This window comes from Baudoinia panamericana, assembly GCF_000338955.1.
Source record: "Baudoinia panamericana UAMH 10762 unplaced genomic scaffold BAUCOscaffold_7, whole genome shotgun sequence".
Taxonomy (NCBI): Eukaryota; Fungi; Ascomycota; class Dothideomycetes; order Mycosphaerellales; family Teratosphaeriaceae; genus Baudoinia; species Baudoinia panamericana.
Genome location: NW_006911263.1, coordinates 1 through 13,743, shown reverse-complemented (window position 1 = coordinate 13,743; position 13,743 = coordinate 1). Strand labels below are relative to the sequence as shown.

The window sequence follows — 13,743 nt, the reverse complement described above, 5'->3', positions numbered from 1 at the left end:
TGACGAAGACGCTCGCGTGAAGGAGGTGTGCAGTTGATCGACTGCAAAGGCTCGGCAGGATTCTGCCAAGACCGGCCCAGCACTTCTCTTATTGGTCGCTTCCCTCAGCGGCCCCCCCTTCCCCCCTTCTCTCCGTCTTCTTTGAACCTCTTACGATACGCCACCAGACGATCAATCACGTTGCAATCATTCCATACCTCACTTGAACCGTGACCAGACAGTCTTGGTAGTCCGACCTGCTCAATGACAAAGCTTGCAGCGACCTGTCCACAAATGGCGCCTTCAAGGAAACTTCCCGTTTCCAGCCAACCAATTATGAAAGCGCCCAAGAAAGCGTTTCCAGCGCCTGTAGCATCAATGATCTTCCCCGAGCCGGGTTCATAGTATGCTGGCAGCCAGCGAGCCTCCACCTGGCGTGACATGACCAAGCAGCCATGACTTGCCGCACGAACAATTATGCAGCCTTCTCCGTTAGTACCGATACCTGCATCGAGAAACATTGCAGCATGTCGCTCAATGACGGCCTTGTCAAAGGTCGCCGTGGCGTCTGCGAAGAAGCTTGCAAGCTCTAAGTGGTTAGGTGAGAACACATTCACCGAGGAAGCTGCTTGCTGATGCGCGGAGAGCGTGTCCGGCCGGCATGACTTAGCTTCGGGCTCCCAAACGACAAAGGGTCGGGTTTGGCTATGATGATTGGCTTGGCGCAATCGGACAAGGTGCGACACTGACTCTTCTACGTACTGCGCTGTGCCGAAGAAGTGGAAGGCACTGGCCGCAAGCAGTCGCGTGCCTGACAAATCATCCACTGTTATTGGCAGCGGCTTTGTAAGGCGCTCGAAGCCTTTCCGCTCATCGTTGGCCTCGTCGTAGAACACTACACCTCGCGCGGATGGGGCCTTGACATGTTTCAGATCAAGTGTCACACCCCAGCTTCGGAAGAGCTCAATGACATCCGGTGGGAAATCTGCGCCAGCATGAAAGACAAGTCCGATTGATCTTGGTTCATCGGGCACGAAGAGTCGTGCTCCCACCGTAGCGAATGTGACTGAGCCGCCGGGCACATCCCTGATTGGTTGTTGACCTGTTCTCCTGATCTCATCGAGCCAGACGCCGTTGCCCAGGGCCACAAGCCGGATGACGCTACTGCCAGACATGGTGAGCGGCAAGAAGATGGGTAGTAGCAATATCACGAGCAGCTCTGAGTAACGGCGTGAAACCTCTTATTCAGTGGTTAGTGTCAAGTGAGCCGTGGCACACTTGTGTCCGTCTCTGTCTCGTGAACATGATTGTCTTCGTTGTGTGCTTCTTTCACGCTTCTTCACCGAATAGTAGTATCAAGAAAGAGCGTGGCATCCGACAAACGGAAAACGGCGCGAAGGTGACGCGGGCGCACTGACCTCAGTTACCGATGCGAGAGCTGAAGCTGCATTGGCGTATTCCGGTTTATATGAAGGCAATCGTGACCGTAGGATCTAGTGTTGCTGGGAAACGGTGAAGGTTACAGCGAGCCGATACCGATGCACATACATTTAGCTTGCGGGGATCTAACCCGCGCACCATTGCCCCTGCTCTCGACGAGTTACCTTTTCGCACTCTCTTACTCTTGGAACTGATGCACATAGCTCGGCGCATACGTAGCATTCCTATACGAATTGCCACCATACTCCAGATACCCGGCCGCATCCGGCCAGGGAATGCGCGCAATCTGCTCGTAGTCGCCCATTACCCACACACTCTGCACACCCATGAGCATATGTCTGGAGGAAGCCTGAGTGTCAGCAATTGGTCTATCCATTCGTGTCGAAGGAGAGTCACTAACTGCAGCGTGTGGCAGTGTATCATCCAAACACCAGGGTCGTCGACCCGTAACCGCCAGCCTCGCCAGCCGGTGGTGTAGTTGGCGATGCTTTGCGCCTCGTACCGGTACAAGTTGGTGGTGTCTCGCAGGACAGGCGTGTAGTTTGCCAACTTGGCCTCATTGGCGTCGACGTCGTACGTCCCATTCCCGCTTCCAATATCTTAGTAATGTCCGCCTTGAGCGTGGAAGGCTGGAAGTCCACACCGCCGTTGTTGAGCACGAGCGAACCGGTGTTGTACCAGATGATCTCGAGCACCTCACCCAACTTCGCCGGCCATGTTAGAGATACTGGATCCCAGCCTCCCGTCTCGTCCACGGCGGCCGTCAAGTTGGGCACGGCTGAAGGTCCATTCTCGTAGATGTTTACAAAGTAAGGCTTGTCACCCGGGTAGGGGCTGGAAGATGTATTCCATTGCAGACCGTTCAGACGCCAGATGTCGGTATAGGTGCCTATTTGGCGGTCATAGGTGTAGACGCGTCTTGTCACTTCGCTGGCGGTAGGGAAAGTTGTTGGGCACAAGCGGCTCGAGAGCGTATTTCAGCCATGCGTAAGTGGCGTTAGGCAAAGCGAACGGCGGAGTCGCTGGCCCCGTGTTGATCTGAGCGGTAGCGTTGTTGTATCGCAGGACGCCGTAGCCGTGATAGACTGTCGGTCGATCCTTGCTTTCGAATCGAATGAGGAAGTCTGTTTGGCCGCCGAGCTCCACCGCCGATTTGGCCTTAAATATGACTTCGAAGCGCTGGCCCGTCGAGACTTGCATGTACGATTCGGTGTACGGCCTTGTGTACTGGCCGTCAGCAGCGACGATTGTGAAGTTGGTGTGATTCGTGATTGCCAATTGGACCATGCTTAGTGCTGAGCTGCCGATGGAGCGCATTCGGTACGTCTTGCCGGCATCAACGTTGATCACGGGGAGGGAGCAGTGCGGTGTACCTGCTTTCTCGCCAACGGACACGCCGACGCCATTGATCTGCAAACCGTCTGTCAGTCTTTCGCGGTTTTGCCGTTAAAGGTACGTGGGTCAGCTTCTACCAAGATCGCATTCGTCTCCCCACTCCACGTGAATGGGTTCGACACCAGTCCCTGCTCAATTACAGGGTCCGTTTTGTTGAAGTAATCTGTGAATTGTACAACCCTCTCCTCATCATAAGCGTACGGCGGTACGCCCCTGTCTTCTACGATGAGCGGCCCAGTAGCGCTAACCGCCTGGAACCCGACGTGCGAGTGGTAGAAGTAGGTCCCGAAGTCGTTGATGAGAGGGTGCACTTCGTAGTCGAGGAAGTGGAGGGGTGGAATCGGCCATTGTGTTGCAGTGGGCGCCGTCGCTAAAGATGGCTGTGCGTTGCGAGAGGCCGTGCCAGTGAATCGTAGCATTGAACTGTGTCATATCATTGTACACCCTGATCCAGCTCGTCCGGCCTGGCCGCAGTCGCAGCCCAGGCGCAGGTGGGGTGCCGTTGATGAGAACACTTGGCCGAAATTGGCAGCCGATTGACACATTCTCGTAGGTGAGATGGAGGATGTGGTCAGGAAGAAAGGTGGCGTTATGGGCGATGGGCGGTCCGTAGCTGCCTCGCGGCTTCCACTGTGGATGGCCCCAACTATGTTCAGACGGAGGGCCGGATGGAGCACCTGGTGGAGGACCTGCGTACGCCGTGATAAGAAGGGTGGAGAAGAGGAGAGCGAGAAGTGACTTCATGTTGATCTGATTTGTAAAGGCGCTCTTACGAGACGACAACGCGCGGAAAAGTGCTCAGGAGCTTACCTTGCTTACTGTATTTATTACATGCTACGTTCAACATACTGCTCGTTCCCCGGCGAAGGATGCTACACCTGGGAGACTGTGACGTGTTGTCTTGCGAGAAGTGCACGTGGCTCAAGGTACGGATTCTTGTATTGTCGGCCCCAATCACGTTGGTTGAACTGCATATCCAAGATGGGTAAGCGCTCAAGCAGACCTAGCATACTTGCCATCGGCATTTTCGCCGGCCCCTACTAACAGGTCAGCTCATGGGGCGGATGCAGCACCACAGCTAGGGATTTGCTGGTGGGATCGTCGATAATGGAGGTGGCACTTTGTGGTCGCATGTTTGAAGGATTCGAGCTAAAGTTTCGAGGGGCTTCTGGCCCCAAGTTCGCGCAACGGCGTCCTCGGTGCCGATGAGCTGATCCACTTGACCAGTAGTGCAGCGTTCGTGACAAGATTCCGTTTTGGATCGTGATACTGCTTTATGCGACTTCGGGGACACGGAGAGTCTTCGCGACAGCCATGCAATACGGTCCTTGAAGGCCGCCGGCTTGATGCGTAGGTTCAGCAACGCGGCATGACATATTCGCAAGGACACCAAGCGTGCCGGAGCGAGCATGTCGCGGCATTAAGAAGTGCTCGCGACGTTCGCCACCATTGCCCTCAGTCGCTCGGGTGTTCCTGCCGTGCTGGTACGCAAGGCCACGGCAACCACTCTGTCACGCTGGTTCTGTCGCATCGATCTCGCGACCCAACTACTTGCGAGAGTCTGTTCGGAGCTTCGGGCTAGCTTAACCAGGCCTCAAGCGCTCGATTGGACGTGCAAGACGCACCGAGACTTGCCATGCTGAGGCGGTTATGTTCGTGATTGTGACCAGCTTATGCGGCCACGCAGTGCTCGACACGGAGAAGAGACTGAGCTCATCGTCGGCGCGGTAGGAAGATGATGGTGCAAGTCCTTTGTTCGGCGACGGCACCTCACCTTATCAGTCCGCCCAAATCCCGCTCCATCCCAGTCACCCTATCCTCGAGCGCCTTCTTCTTCCGCTCCAACTCCCGCACCTCTTCCTCCTCCCGCTCCAGATCCAACTTTGTCGCAATATCCACCTTTTCCGTCGCGAACTCACCCTCTACGTCTTGATCTCCCGCATCCCCTTCGGCTGCATACCCACCCCGACTGCCCGGACGAGTCATGAGCTGAAGTTCCTGCGCATTCCGTGTCACGCGGTCCTGGTAGTGTGCGATACTCGCGGCGAGCTGCTGATGCCGTTGCCGTAAGACCGATATGCGCTCTGTTGCGCCAGCGATGGGGTAGACGGCAGCCAGCTTCGCTGCGCCTTCCAGAAGCAGCTCGACGTCTAGCTCACCTTTCTGCTGCAATGTAGCATCGCCCTCCGCACCCACCCGGCGCGTCTTCTGGTAGAGCTCGCCACCCAGAACCGCAGCTACGGCTCGACTGCGTGGTTGATGCCTGGCGAGGTGTGCTGTTGCGCGTCGTGTGGATGCTCCGCTTATCACGGACGAAGTGAAGTCAGCGGCTCTGGTGGGCAGGGCAGGTGGAGCGAGTTGGAAAAGGGCTCGCTCGTGTGGTTCGGTGTCGCGGATGAGAGCGGTGATGTCGTGGTGGGGGGAGAGGAGGGCGTTGGTGAAAGCTTTCGGGCCGGGAAAGGACAAGTCGGCGATGGACTGGCTGCACAGGCTGATTTGCTCGAGGTGCGAGCTGAGTAAGGACGTCATCGGAGTTGCCGCTTACCCTTCATCACCATCACCACTTCTTGTCGCAGAAGGTGCTGTACCGGTACCATCGCTCACACAGAAACTGTGGAAGGCGCGCGATGCGGAGACGCGTAGGGATGAGGTCAGCAGCGTGGAATGCCGAAGAAAGTCCGACGTTGCTCTAAGTCTAGGCAAGCGCAGCACACGACAGCACTAGCACCACCGCACAGCTCTGCTTCACCGTGCCGTCAGCTACAAGCTCATCACGTGGCGAGATGGCGGACAAGATGGACGTCGACGGTGTGCAGGCGGAGAAGGAGGAAGAGAAGGTGGGACCGGCACCAGATCTGCCGACTGAACGAAGTGCGTCTACCATCCATCCGTCTATGGCGGCAGTGTCGGTATACCATGACCCGTGACCATGACTAACTGTGTAACCAGTCATCATCAACAACTTCCACCTCATCAACCAAGCGGTCGACTCCTTCGACTCCCGCTTCACCCTCCGAGCACTGCGGAGCATCGCCACCCTCCGCAAGCGCGACAACTTCACGGCGGCGCTGGCGCTGGGCATCCGCACCGCCTTCCCCAAGCCGCAGAACAACGCGCGGAGAGTGCTGGAAGAGATGCTGCCTGAGGCGTTGAGGCATGCGCATGGCAAAGATGCACACATGCAGAACGGTGACGGCGCGAAAGATGTCAAGGAGCCGGATGTGGTGGAGATTGCGGAAGTGTGGGCTTACCTTGGCCTGCTGTTGCAAGTCCACCTCTACGACACCCACCAACATCAAAAGGGCGCCGACTTCAGCACGAACTTCGTGGAGAAGATCCGCTCCTTCAACCGCCGCACCATGGACCCCATCGGCGCCAAGGCCTACTTCTACTACAGCCTCTTCCACGAGAACCTCCACCCCCTCCCACCCAGCAAGCAAAGTCCCGTCATCGACATCCGCCCTAAACTCCTCGCCGCACTCCGCTCCGCCGTCATCCGCAAGGACTCCGAAACGCAAGCCTCCTGCCTGGTCTTGCTTCTCCGCAACTACATCTCCACCGCCGACATCACCCAGGCAGATTTACTCGTCGCCCAAACCCAGCTCCCTCCAACATCACCCAACAACCAAGTCTGTCGATACTTGTACTACATCGGTCGCATCCGCGCCATCCAGCTCGCCTACACCGAAGCACACAAGCATCTCGAATCCGCTACCCGTAAATCGCCAACCACCGGCCCAGCCACCGGCTTCTACCAACAAGCCTCCAAACTCCTCATCGTGGTTGAGTTATTGATGGGCGACATACCTGACCGCTCCCTCTTCCGCCAAGCCAGCCTTGAGCTCGCCCTCCATCCGTACTTCCGCCTTGTGCAAGCGGTGCGTGTGGGCGACCTACAAGCCTTCCTCAAGTGTGTGACGACCAACGAAGAGCAGTTCAGGAAGGATGGGACGTACACATTGATCCTCCGCCTGCGCCAGAATGTCATCAAAACCGGCATCCGCATGCTCTCGCTCTCCTACTCCCGCATCTCCCTTCGTGACATCTGTACGCGGCTGCACATCTCGTCGGAAGAGAGCGCCGAATATATCACCGCGAAGGCGATTCGGGATGGTGTAATAGAGGATGCAAGGTTGGACCACGCGAACGGCGTTCTTGTCACCGAGCAAGGGAGGGATGTGTACGGGACGACTGAGCCGAGCGAGGCGTTTGATGCGCGGATAAGGGCCCTGTTGGGAATGAGGGATGAGTGCGTGATGGCCATGCGCTATCCCATGCACAAGCATCGGCAGGAAGTCGAGGAGGCGGCCAAGGCGCGGGAAAGGGAGAGGGAGTTGGCAAAGGAGATTGTTGAAGGGGAGGGTGATGAGGCGGATGGGGATGAGGGCGGGTTCGAGGGAATGTAATGGAAAGTACTGGTCGCGAGGGCGGAGCGAGGCGCAAAGGTGGTATGTATGATAGACTGCATGAAGCTCAAAGCGGACAGCTGAGCGACGAATGTTAGGCTCTCCAAGGGTCGTTTAGACAGTGATCTTTTGCGCCGGCCGTCTATCTCTGTCAATGGCCTCTTTGCCTCCTCACCAGTCCACCATCAACCGTCGCAACCGCACTCCGCAATCATTTAAGGCATTTACGGTTCAACTCCACCACCCCCTCACCATGATCGTGCAAGGTGCACGAGTCTTCCGTGATGTCCGCTTCTCGGTTCTCCACCACGTCCGCAAAGCATCTCAAGAAGACTGTATAAAGCGCCAGTCGTAGTATCCTTAGATTCACCTTCGGCGGCAATCCTAGACTCTGGGCTGAGAACTCACACCGACGCGCGATTTATATCCAGGGAAGGACTCCCCGCGCGAGCCTTTGCTCACCGTAACAGCGACATTGCGGATAGCAGATAGCGGGGTAGATGAACGCATAGTTGTCTAGGTTGACGTGTAAGCCTTGCATACGCGATGCCTGGGATCAGGAGCGGCACGCTATGCTTACAGAGGGTCTGTTCACGCAAGCCGCTTGTGTCGAATCCGGGGTCGATGATTCATGTCAGAGTAATTGATGCCATGGTTTGTTGCATTTTCATGTTCAGTAGGCTGATGAAGGTAGCTTATGTATCGCAAGCAGAGGTGTGTCCTGATGGTATATCGCGGGTGGAGGAGATTGGAGGCATGACACTCTAGATATGAGAGCTTGGCGGACATGGTGCGTATGAAGTGAGGGAAGACAAAGGGAGGTTTGGTGCGACGTGGCCAGGGTTCGATGATGGATGCTTGCTGGCTGACATACGCCAGCGAGACGGAGGTGAAGTAACCGACTCAAGGCCGTCAAAGTGCTACGGTCTAACCGCGAGAGGATCTTCCTAATCTTCAAAGACCCTACTACAACGGGCCGTTTGCAGCAAACCATCCTATTTGTGTTGGCGTGCCAGCGAAAAGACCTAGCATGAACACTGCTCTAGCGATATGTATTGCACCCGGTCGAGGCTGCTGTGCTAGTTGTTGGTTGCGGTGAGTGGCGGCAGCACGTTCACGCCATCGTTAGCAGCGCTCTGGGCGTCCGCGCATGTAATATGGTCCGACCAGTCCGCTAGAGCAAGCTCGATCTTTGATCGGCGCAAGACACGGGAACCCGAGATCCGCAAATGGTCGTGATTGTGCGGAAGTGGCGCGACTCATATCCGTAGCCCCGAGGGACATACCACCGCTGCCGCGCACGGCGTAGTAATGCATCAGGCAAGTAGCAGAGATCGGTGTATCGGTGTGACGCCGATTATCTCCTCGCCTCATGCGGATTACTGTGCTTCTCGTATGCAGAAAAGTTATCAGTGTGGAGGGTATAGTTCTCGAGGCCTCACGGTGAGCACCACCACCACCTCGTTGCCCGGTTACCGATTGTTATGGTGACTAGGCGGCTGTCCGCTAACAGGGGCGATGCGCGGACTGGTCGAGCCGAACAAAAACACGGCACAACCACTGCGCAGGACCGAGAGAAAGATCTCGTCATCGTGGCCCCCCATTAAGACCCTCCATCGAGAGCAATATACCGCCTTTCAAACATGTGGTTCAGGAGCGCAGGCTCCGCGAACATGCCACGGTGGTCCATCTTCGAGCCTGCTAGAGAGGGCTGGTTGGTTGGAACGTGTCGGCAATAGTTCGGTAGCAAGAACGCTCGAGAAGTGAGAAAGGCTACTGAGTCACGGCGGCGACAGTCGAGGTAAGGGTGGTGAATGCATACGACGCACACGAGCACGTACCAGTAAATGTTCCCGCCACGGGAAGGTCCTCGAACAGCTTGTCTTGCGCAGAGGGCATTGCTTTTGATCGCGCGAAGGAGAGCCTTTCACGGCTTACCAAGTCTTGGTTTGCACTTATCCGCCTTTAGATAGGCATTGCAATAGGCCACAGTAAGGTGTTGTTAAAAACAGGCGTTTCTGTGAGCTGCCGCAGCCGCTAGCCTTACAACGAGGTGCTAACAAAACTACAGGATAAGAAGGGTTAGGGTTAGGGGTTCTTATATTAATAGTCGCCGTTAGGCTCCCTCTCTCTAATAAATATAGAAACTAACGCTTCGACTATATACCTATAGGTTATCTTAGCCTTCCGAGGATATAGTCGAGTAGGCTACTACTTAGTCGATCTAGAGTAAGTCTATATATATATAGCTATTACTTCTTAATAGTCTTATTACTAAAAGATAGTCCTTATAAACTTATATATTCTCTCGCTATATTATAGTCTTAAAGATATAGTATTTAAGAATTAGCTTATTAGATCTATTCTAGTTACTAAGATAGTTATCTTAAGAATATTATAACTTACTACTATTCTATATAGGTTCCTAAGCTAGTCGGTCGTTATCTCTATACTACTAAGTAGCTTAGTACTAGAATTATCTTTCTTAGACTACTTTAAGGAAATATAGAGGTTTAGAATATACTTTATAGCTATTACTAGTTTAAGTTAAAGTATTAAGAGTAATAGTAGAAGAGTTATAGCTTACTCTTTTATTATATTTTCTATACTCTCTATATAGAGTTTAGTATAAAATATAATATTCTTACTTAAGATTATATTCTTATTATTATAGCTAAAACGTAGAATAGGCGTTTATACTATACTACTCTCGCTAAAAGTATCCTTAGTAAAGGGAGTAGCCTTATTACTCCTAGTAAATAAGGTACTCCGAGAGAGAGTATCTAGAATATATAGAGCCTTATAGGTAGAATATAAATCTCCTTTATATATAACTATAATAGATTTTATAGTTAGAAGTTTGTATTTAACTTATATTATAAACCGACTAATTAGAATTAACTTATTACTTTATTCTAATCTCTTATATTAATTATACTTTAGCTAAGTAATACTTTACTATCGACTACTAGACTACTCGATAAGTACTAACTCTACTTATAACGACGGAATTACTTAACTTCTATTATATAAATATAATAGTATATAATACTTTAAATATCTTTAAGGATATCTATTACTAGAAGATTTAAGTAGAATATCCTTATCTCTAGTAAAGTAGAAGATACTAATATAGTATACTCTACTAACTATAATTAGTCTAACGATAACGTAAAGGTCGTTAAACCCGACTTATACTATAGAGACTAAGAGAAACTCGATAACTAGTTTAACTAGATATATATCTTCTTCGAGTTTAACTCTATAGAGTCTATAAAGCGAAGTCTATTCGTAATAGCCTTCCTTCGAGGCTATACTTAGTATTACCTTAAACTATATCTTACTAAGTACCTCGATAGTAATCTAGAATATAACGAAGATATTACTAAGATCTTTAGAGTATTTATAGGACTTAAGATAATCTTATAATAAGTCTTTATAATCTCTAATAAAGTCGAGAATATAGTTTATATTATTTAAGATATTAAGTAGACTAAGTCTATATCGGACTATATAATCTAGTTTAAAGAGTACTTATAACTTACTAACTAGGACAATATAGCCCTATATACTATATATTACTAAGGCCTAAAGGATTAAGTTAAAAATAAACTAATAAGATATAGAGATATTACCGAAGAACTAGACTAGTTAATTAGGGCCTCTATTATAATTAACGATAAGCTTTATAAATATATAATAGAGAAAGGCTATAAGTTTAATCTTTAATACTTACTCTATAGTTAGAAGAATTAAGGTAGAAATTAGCTATATTATACCGACCTATATAGACTAGAGGTAGCCTCTATATACTTAGATATAATAAAAAAAGGAAACTCTAAAAGTAGCCGTAGTAAGAATAGTAAGAAACTATACTCTAGAGGAAAGAAAGCGATTATATATTATATATATAGTAAGAAAGGCTATATAGTAAGGAATTATAACGCTAAGAATAAGATATAGCGACTATAGTTTAATATAATACTATAGAAGCCTAGGAAGCGTAAGGCGACGACTCTATAATAACCTTTAGAAGGAAATAAAGGATAGAGAATACTAGAGAATTTTAGCTAGAAGCTAATTACCGATAATATAGACGACTCTAAGTAGTTTCTATAGAAATAGAATACTACTACTAATAAGGCTAGCGAGCCTATAGAAGATAGCGAAGATATACTAAAGGAAGAAGAATAGAAGTTAATATAAATTAAAGAAAAAAAAGAAGTACTATATAGATTCCTTTATTAGATATTCTATTATAATAATTAGTATAGAGAATACTATAGTAGTAAGGAAAATACTAGATAGTTTCCCTAGAAGCCGAGGGAACGATAAACTATTAATATAATTAGTACTTAGCGACTTAAAATACTAGAAACTCTAGATTAATACTCTAAAGAAGAAGATATTAGCGAATAATTATTAGATAATAAAGTATCGAATAACGAACGAAACGAGCTTTACTACTTTAGCCTAGAAGGAAAGAGTTAAGTAATAGAACTTTTTCTTATAATAGCTCGATAATATAAAGAAGTATTCCCTAGAATTAGTAAAAAGCGATTCCTTTATTTAAGACACTTTAATTAGATAATTAGCTAGTTCTATAATATATTCTAGAACTACCGACTCTATAAAGTCGGATACGACTTTAAGACGATTATATAAGAGTAGCCGCTAATCGAGAGCTAGTTTACGCCTAATAGCTATCTCCTTCTAAATAGGCTTTTTATTAATAAATAGATAAGAGATATAGTATAGAACCTAAAAGTTCGCTATAGTTAAGTATAATATATTTAAACTACGCTTAACTTAAGAGAAAAAGTAAAAGAAGCCTCGAGAAGCGTAAATAGTCGATAAGCTAAGATAGTAGCCTTATATAAATAATAGGAGTATAATATACTATTAAAGGAGAAACTATAAAGCCTTAATAGCTTATAACTACTAACTCGAGACTAATAGATAGAATAATTCTTTATATTACGATAATATATATAAAAACGAATTATACTATAGAACTAGAGAATATTAAAAAACTAGAACGACTTATCGATAGAAGTACTTAATAGGAACTATATAGTATAACTACTCTAGTATTAGAATATATAGTATTTTATACTATAGCTACTATTAAAGGAAACTCGATAATAATTATAGTCGACTTAAATATAAGTAGGAACTTTATATCGCTAAGATATATAAAACGAAGTAGAATCGCTATCTAGATAAAGAAAGATAGATATAAATTATTTATAGTAAATAGTATAATAATATCTATAGTAGATAGCGAGATAGTACTACTTCTACTAGATATCTAATAGTACTATAAGGATATTATACTAGATATTATACTAATAGCTATAGAAGATATTATTTTAGAAATATCTTAGTTAAGATATTATAATCTAGTAGTTAACTAGAGAATAGGAGTACTTATATTTAGATAGTATAATTACGTAAATTATATAGAGCCTATATATCGGTAGTATTTAATAGTAGATAAAGTAAAATAGCTATATAGTATAAAGAGAGCTAATCTACTAAAACGAGAATTAAATAAAGATACTTTACCTCCGTTAGATATCGATAAAGATTAGCCGGATTACTAAGATAGAAGTAGTAGTAAGTATATACTACTAGTTATCTCTAAAGAATATAAGGAATATAAGTAGTTTTTTTAGAAAAAGGAAGGCGAAGCTACCTTATCTATATATATACTATAAGACTATAAGATCTACTTCGAACCTAGTAAGAAGCTACTATAAGGACCTATCTATACTATATTAGAAAAGGAACTAAGAATATAGAAAGAATAAGTAGATAAGAATTTTACTAAGAAGTAGATATAACTATTAAAGTCGCTAATAAGTTTACTAATACTATTTATACTAAAGAAGAATATAGATAAGCTATAGATAGTAGTTAACTATAGAAAGCTTAACGATATTATAATAAAGAATCGATATTCTTTACCGAATATTAAAGAATTAAGAGATAAGCTTAGTAAAGTAGACTAGTTTACTAAAATCGACCTTAAGGATATATTCTACTATATTTATATTAAAGAAAGATAAGAATAGCTTATAATATTCTAAACAAAATTAGGACTCTACGAGTTTCTCGTTATACTAATAGAAATAATAAACTTATCTATAATATATTAACGACTAGTTAATATAGTACTTAGAGATCTTATCGATATTATAGTTATAGCCTATATCGATAATATATTTATCTATATTAAAGGATCTCTATAGTAATATATCGAGGATATTAAGGAAGTCTTTAAGCGACTTTCTAAAACTAGCTTTAAGACTATACTAAAGAAGTATAAGTTCTATAAGAAAGAAGTTAAGTTCCTCGGATTTGTTATTAGAATCTATAATATATAGGGTTAGGGTTTAGGGTTTAGGGTTAGGGTTAGGGTTAGGGTTAGGGTTAGGGTTAGGGTTAGGGTTAGGGTTAGGGTTAGGGTTAGGGTTAGGGTTAGGGTTAGGGTTAGGGTTAGGGTTAGGGTTAGGGTTAG

At 46.9% G+C, this 13,743-nt stretch overlaps 5 protein-coding genes across 5 annotated transcripts; 2 read left to right on the top strand and 3 right to left on the bottom strand.

The window, feature by feature from the left end:
• Window positions 1-23: 23 nt before the first annotated feature.
• Window positions 24-1,383, bottom strand: BAUCODRAFT_492594 (uncharacterized protein). The gene has a single exon (XM_007678832.1). The coding sequence runs from the start codon at window positions 1,152-1,154 to the stop codon at window positions 105-107; it is 1,050 nt and encodes a 349-aa protein (XP_007677022.1). The 5' UTR covers window positions 1,155-1,383; the 3' UTR covers window positions 24-104.
• A 214-nt stretch (window positions 1,384-1,597) lies between these two features.
• Window positions 1,598-3,558, bottom strand: BAUCODRAFT_122835 (uncharacterized protein; the record flags this gene model as incomplete). The annotated part of the gene is made up of 6 exons (XM_007678831.1): window positions 1,598-1,757; window positions 1,820-2,018; window positions 2,063-2,308; window positions 2,346-2,829; window positions 2,892-3,194; window positions 3,259-3,558. The coding sequence occupies 6 exons, from the start codon at window positions 3,556-3,558 to the stop codon at window positions 1,598-1,600; spliced, it is 1,692 nt and encodes a 563-aa protein (XP_007677021.1).
• Window positions 3,559-4,584: 1,026 nt separating this feature from the next.
• BAUCODRAFT_122834 (uncharacterized protein) lies at window positions 4,585-5,343 on the bottom strand (the record flags this gene model as incomplete). The annotated part of the gene is made up of 1 exon (XM_007678830.1): window positions 4,585-5,343. One exon carries the CDS (start codon window positions 5,341-5,343, stop codon window positions 4,585-4,587), a length of 759 nt encoding a protein of 252 aa, XP_007677020.1.
• Window positions 5,344-5,774: 431 nt separating this feature from the next.
• On the top strand, window positions 5,775-7,220 carry BAUCODRAFT_71146 (uncharacterized protein; the record flags this gene model as incomplete). The annotated part of the gene is made up of 1 exon (XM_007678761.1): window positions 5,775-7,220. A coding segment is annotated over one exon (1,446 nt), but the record flags the coding sequence as incomplete, so codon positions are not given.
• Window positions 7,200-7,851, top strand: BAUCODRAFT_34273 (uncharacterized protein). Its single transcript, XM_007678566.1, has 3 exons — window positions 7,200-7,262; window positions 7,319-7,736; window positions 7,801-7,851. Exon 2 carries the CDS (start codon window positions 7,375-7,377, stop codon window positions 7,573-7,575), a length of 201 nt encoding a protein of 66 aa, XP_007676756.1. The 5' UTR covers window positions 7,200-7,262; window positions 7,319-7,374; the 3' UTR covers window positions 7,576-7,736; window positions 7,801-7,851.
• The last annotated feature ends 5,892 nt before the right edge of the window (window positions 7,852-13,743 follow it).